This window comes from Carettochelys insculpta, chromosome 1, assembly GCF_033958435.1.
Source record: "Carettochelys insculpta isolate YL-2023 chromosome 1, ASM3395843v1, whole genome shotgun sequence".
NCBI lineage: Eukaryota > Metazoa > Chordata > Testudines > Carettochelyidae > Carettochelys > Carettochelys insculpta.
The window spans coordinates 310,285,337-310,291,780 of NC_134137.1; the positions used below are offsets into that span (position 1 = coordinate 310,285,337).

A 6,444-nucleotide genomic window follows, 5' to 3' on the forward strand; every position below is an offset into this window, starting at 1 on the left:
ATTAGTTTACAGAAGGGGGAGGGAGCTGGGGATGCCAGGTTCTGGAGGATGGGAAGGGCGATTGAGCTAAAATGGGGTGGAGACTGGGAGTGCCTGGCTCTGGAGGAGGGGAAGGGGCATTGGGTTAAAGTAGGTGGGGGGGGACTGGAAGTGCCTATAATTTTTTTAAAAAAATGGGTACTTTATTTTAAAAAAGGTCGGGAAGCACTGGTGTGAAGGGTTGATGCAGACATTGCTCTTTCCTTCTTAAGAGCCTATCCCCCAAGTGCAGCATTTTCTTTGTCCTCATTTGTTCTCCAATCCAGGGGGTGAAAGTAACATAAACTTTCTAACTCGTACAAATCATTGCATGTGCTCTATTCTTAAAGTAGGGGTTACAGAAAGTACGGTTTGACATTACTAAGGACTGTCTTATAGTCACCTGCTTTGTGTATTGAATTGGTAACCAAATTTGGGAGGGGGGAAGGCTCTTCTCACTATTTTGGGTGCAGACCCCCTTCTGTAAACCATCAAGGCCATGATATCGCATCAACCATGGGGGAGATTAGTCTTATCCTCTTGTCTCAAGAGAAAGTTATACTAGTTAAGGCAAGATTTGATTGGGGTTGGATGTGTGTTTCCAGAGAAGGAGAGAGGGTTTGGTTTTTAATTTGTTTTGGCCATGAGAGGAAGGACAGAGTTCATGGTGTGCAATGGGAAAAGTCCTGCAAAGAGGGTGGCTATAGTAATGGAGGATGGGAAGGAGACTGGAGTTGTGACTTTGTATCTTTAAGAAAGTTGTTCAGTGGAATTAGGAGATGATTCTGGAGACTGCGTGGAGTGTCCACAAGGCATCCAAGATAAGATGTCTGAGAGATGGTTGGAGGTAAATGATTGTGAAGATGAAAAAGCGTGAAGAGGTAGTTTTGGGAATGATCTTCAGAGAGGCCGTAGTTAAAATTTATGCAAGTGGGTAAAACCCAGATATGAAAGGAGCCAGAGCAAAATCTTAATAGTTGATGACAAGACAGGAAAGTGTAAGAGTCCCTGAAATATGCTCAAAGGATGAACAGTAAGGTGGAAGAATCAGGAGTCCTCAGAGTTATTTAGATAATATTGCCATCTGAAACGCTTCCTTCAGAAGTGTGTCAGGATGGGACAAGTGATTTGGTGGCATGCTGCATTAGGGCATGTGTCTGTGAAGTCAAAGGATAAGGAATTTTTGGATGAATAACACTAAATACTAATATATTAAATAATTGGATGCCATCTCCTTCCCTTTTCCCTAAGAGATTTCATGTGTTTGTGGCTAGTGTAAATTGGTATAGTTCACTGGCTTCAACAAAACTATAGCGAATTACACCAGCTAATTATATGGCCTTATTTAATTGTGGAGTCCCCGTGCCATTACTGTGAATGACACTGCACAAATTGTTCAAAATTTGCATTTATACAGTTGCAACAGAAGATGATACTAAATTTGAACGGAAAGATGGAGGGATGAGTGGCTTTTTAAGTGGGAAATATAGTGCAATACACCAGGTAAAATTTTCATGCCAGAATAATTTAGCTGCTTTTGAAAATGGTACCCTTCCTGGAGGCTGGGGGAAGCTTCATTAAAATGGATTTCAGATTCTGTTCAGTTTAATTTTTAAGCTTTCTAGAGTTCTCCCAAAGAAGCAGTTAACAGTAAGATCAAGATTCAAGCTTCAGATTCATGTTCCAATAATTATATTTTCTCATTAAAATTACAGGCAACTAGATAACCTTTAAAATTTAGATTCCCTTTTGTATTTAAATTTCACAGGTAATTTTCTTTTATTTGAGCTGTGTTCCAAAGTCTCAACATTCCAAAACCTTGGAACGGTTTTGCTCTTCTATGCCTACGAATCCCGGACTTGCTCTGAGGTAGGAAAATAAACTTAAGGATGTATATTGCTAACAAGTCATTTATCTCTTAAGACAAGTTTGCACACTTACAGTTGGGAATTCAGTGCATAAACAAAACACCCATGACTTGGTATAAAGTCCTTTATATAACAATCTGGCATAATGCAAAAGCAGAGGTTCAGGTTCAGTATATCCATGTATCTGCCAGAACATGTAAAAATCCTGTAAAACAAATGCGTGGTAAGCATCTTTTAATATAATACAACAGAAAAATAAAGACAGGTGTCGTGGTGACCAGTGAATGGAGAAGTATAAAAAGGGAACACGTTAATAAACTGTGCGAGTACTCCTTTGCTGCATCCTGCCGAAGGACACCCATGTATTTTGGCTTTGGGCCAGTTGCTTCCTGGTGCCTGAAAGCATTTTGTTCCTTCTGCAGAAGAAATAGAGAGGAACTTACTGGTAACTCTGTAGTGCTATGTGATATGTAGTCAGAAGGCTAGATACCCCCTGACTCTCTCAATTTGAGGTGAGTAGAGAAACGTTAGGGAAAATTTTGTTTTTAAAGACCTACACCCTCTATCTATTCAAAGTGTTGCTTCAACAGAGCAAAACTCACGTTGGAGTGTGACGGGACTAGTTTGAGTCTTAACTTGAAATTTGTAAAGTTTGTCTTTATTTAAAAAAAATTCTTTATTTCTTCTTTCCCATTTGTAAGACTTTTTTCAGTTGAGCCAACAAATGGGAATGATTCATAGTCATGAAATGTTTCAAAATGCTTATTTACTAAGACTGGGCATAGCTCTAAAGATGGCATTGTTTGTCATGTACAGCTGTGTAGCTCAAATGGTCAGCTTTTTATTTTATAGAATGAAAAATCTTAGCACTCTCCCTTTTTTCTTGTTATGGATCAGGGACCTGATGTTTTTTAAATGACATGGTAGATGAAATGGTTAGATTTTTTTTTTTTTTCAGCCAAGAAATAAATTCCTCACAAAATCCTGTTTCTATTCGTAGGGTGCACTTACTAGAAATGTTAGCTAACCTATGGAGAACTTGTATCCTCTGCTAGGAATGTCACTATGTGCCAAATGGATATAGAGAAATCTGATTTCATGCTGTTAGTGCCTAGGCATATGAACGTATAGCTGTCATTTGGAACTCTTCCGCATACCACTCTTCTTAGAAATGTATACTTACCTCTCTCATGCTGAAGATTAGATTTTTGACCTCTGTCATGATGCACCAAGAATGTATTTTGTGTGTTTCTGACAGCACACTTTGTTGTGATTCCCTAAATGTTTGCTTCCACTAACTTTTTCAGCTGACCCAAAATTGGTGTGGGGTCACTATGCACAAAAGTTCATCTCCTATCCATGGTTGTATCTTTTTAAAATTTGTAATTTTTTTTTATTATTTATTATAAGAGTTGCACTCATTTCCTTTGAATGTCTTTTGCTTTTATAGGTTGCTTCAACAACTTTGGGAAGAGAACAATGTTCAGATACTGAAACTTCAGGCCAAGATGTTTACATATAATATTCCAACATGCCTGGCCATCTGGAAAATGTAATGCAACAATCATAAACCTGTTTTCATAGCTATTACTTTTGTTTATAAGGTTTGCATCACAAAGGTAAATCTGAAATGTCCTTCAAATTGGATTTATTCTGGTAGGCTTTTGTCATTATTTTAGACTTTCAGTAGTTGGTTTAGACAGGCAGAGGTATTGACAGTTTTTAATGTGGGTCATTTAGTTTTTATGCAGAAAAATAGATAAGCATTTTTGTTTGGATAAATATAGAAAATGTGTTACAAACTGCCTGTTAACTATTAAATTATTGACTTCTGTCTCCTCCTCCTCTCTACCCTCCCTTTTATATATCACAATAGCAATAATCTCCATTATCCAGTGATGCTCAACTGATCATTTTCTTCAGTGTTTGTTCATAATGGGGAAACCTCTGAAATGTCTTGCTCATGTAAGGTTGTTTTATAAAATGCCTACTTTTTTCTGTTTCACTATAGATTATCCTCATTGGAAGTTAGTCTGTTATTTTCGGGACGTTTGTGATCCCATCCCACAATCAGTATTCTGCCAATAATGGCATTTATTTCCATGCATGGAAAAATTATTTTTGTGTTTCTTTTTCTCAGAGCCATTGCTGCTGAATGCTTTCTAAAGGGGCAGAGAGAGGTAAGTCAGTGTTGCAACTGATAGCTTCATAAATTTTTGTTAAATTTGTTCGTGTACCTGGCTGCACACAGAGCTTAGGTTATCTTAAAAAATTGAGATTTTTGGGGTAGTTGAAATGTTCTGGGCACAAATCCGAAATGGACACTTTAAATACAAGGAATCTGTTTCAGTCGGTCCTGAAGAATGAAGCACTTCAGCAGTACTTGTGCTTGTATCACAATGTGTTATGTATATTTTCAGTTGTGTTCCAGATAATATATAGCAGGGGTCAGCAACCTTTCTGAGGCAGAGTGCCAAAATTGGTCTTTTGACCTCTAGCTATGGTCCAAGTGCCAGTGATGCTTTTTCAAATCACTAATAGTCTTACCTACAACAGCTACGTTAATAAATAAAGATGCAGAGCTTTACCGTTTAGGTGATGGTTGGTAACATTAGCTGGTCTTTTGTTAATCCACAGGCCACATGGCTTTGAGCAAGTTCCCAGTTGTATGGGGAGGATGGTAGGGATCAGCTCCTGCCTTGTGTGCTGATGAAAATCAACTTGCGTGCCCATGCTGGGGGTTGCTGATTCTTGATATATAGTAAGAGCTATGTGAGTAACAATACTTCTAGAAAAACATCTGCTTCATTCTTTGAGCATCGTGCCCCCTGTGCGATGACAGATGTAGGGAGGTTGTGGAAAAACCAGTATATATGCATGCAATCAGTCATGCTAATGTGTGCACACAAGGGTCAGAGTTAAAGCACAGGCAGGCTTAAATCTGATGTTTCTTAACTTCTGGCAACTTGAGTTTGCAACCTTGATGTTCACTTATTGCAACAGTTCTGTGCGTTGTAAATGTGTGTATCTTCTGAATACCTTGTATAGCATTATCTTGGTATTTTGTTTTTATTTTACAGGTCCACCATTTATATCAGAGAGCCTTTCAGAAGTTACCTCTATGTGCAACACTGTGGAAAGATGTAATGTTTTCTCCTTATGTTTCAGTTTGAGGTTTCATATAAATTTTCTGCATATCCCATATCCATAGATGTGGTGATGCTCAAACTCTGGCTAAATCTTATATCTGCTTCCCCATCTTTTACAGCAACTCTTGTTTGAAGCATCAGGAGGAGGTAAAACTGATAACCTGAGAAAACTAGTTTCCAAGTGCCAAGAGGTTGGAGTCAGCCTAGATGAGCTTTTAAATTTAAACACTTACAGAACAGAAAGCAAGAATCACTGAAGGATGGGTGCAGTCAGTCCTAAGTTCTATTAAATGCCAAAATCATTTGAATGATTCTTCAGGCTGATCCCTGCCTAACCTCTGTGTCAGGCAGATGAGCATTGCTGAGCATATCAAGTCTCCAATCTGCTTTCCTTGAACCTGGAAGCAATTAACATGACCCTCCTCTCTTTGGATAATTGAACTCCCTGTTTGGCCTGCCTGTGGGCCCTGCCAGAATCTCATAACATCATGTACGTAAGTATAGTTAATCAAAATGACAGACATTATTTTTTTATGTTTTCCTTTTATTTTCCTTTTTCTTTATCTTGTGCTGTTCCTGATTCACTTGACACTCTCGCTGATGCCTGAGAGATCTGTGTTTGGGGTTAAGTACTGGACTGTGTTTACAGTAAAAAGCAAGCAGTCCACTTTGGTTTTTTCCCCCTTTTTTTAAACATTTTTGAGATTTTTTTCATTACAGGATTTAAAACAAAAGCAGCCGCTCTTAAGGAAAGCGTAACTGCCAGGGCCACAAGTGTGCTTCTTGCACTTGAAGGCTCTAAGAGGGCTGTTCACTGCCCTTTCTGCATTCTGGACTCACGGCAGAGACTATTAAACTTGAAGATTAAAGAAACTATTACATATGCCAGTGCATCAGAAAAAAGAGTGGTCAATTATGTGCAATTTTTTTGTAAAGATATTTTAATTTATAATAAAGTTTAACAGTTTAAAGAACAGTTAATATTGAACTGTTTTGTATTAATATACTACTCTGTAGTATTGTTTATACAAAGCTATTTTGAATATAAGTTACCTTTTGAGAAACCTGTTGTCTTTATTATTTGTTCTCTGTTAATAATCACCTATGAGAAGGTCACAGTTATTGTGACTCAGAAATATTTCTATCCACAAAGGGTCTTTCTTCCTTTTGCCATGGACATAAACACCTTGTCACGTTTTCAGAGTCACCACTGACAGCACTTACTCCAGCACTGGCAAGTACAAGACACTGCATCATAGAAACTGGCATTTTTTATGCCATAATTCTACCTCTTTAACGATCTGGGACATGGAGAAAGGGCCTACTAACATACACTACAGCATGGGATATTGCTGCCAGTCCGGAGAAGCAACAAGCATTTGCTGGAACTGGGTTGGTCACATGCTACT

At 38.2% G+C, this 6,444-nt stretch overlaps 1 protein-coding gene across 1 annotated transcript in view; it reads left to right on the forward strand.

Moving 5' to 3' along the window:
- Positions 1-6,099, forward strand: part of ZFC3H1 (zinc finger C3H1-type containing) — a 57,389-nt gene extending 51,290 nt beyond the window's left edge. Inside the window, 5 exon segments of the mRNA XM_075012841.1 lie at positions 1,787-1,887; positions 3,337-3,438; positions 4,027-4,066; positions 4,967-5,029; positions 5,155-6,099. Of these exon segments, the coding sequence (XP_074868942.1) occupies positions 1,787-1,887; positions 3,337-3,438; positions 4,027-4,066; positions 4,967-5,029; positions 5,155-5,292 (444 nt within the window). The 3' untranslated portion in view covers positions 5,293-6,099.
- The last annotated feature ends 345 nt before the right edge of the window (positions 6,100-6,444 follow it).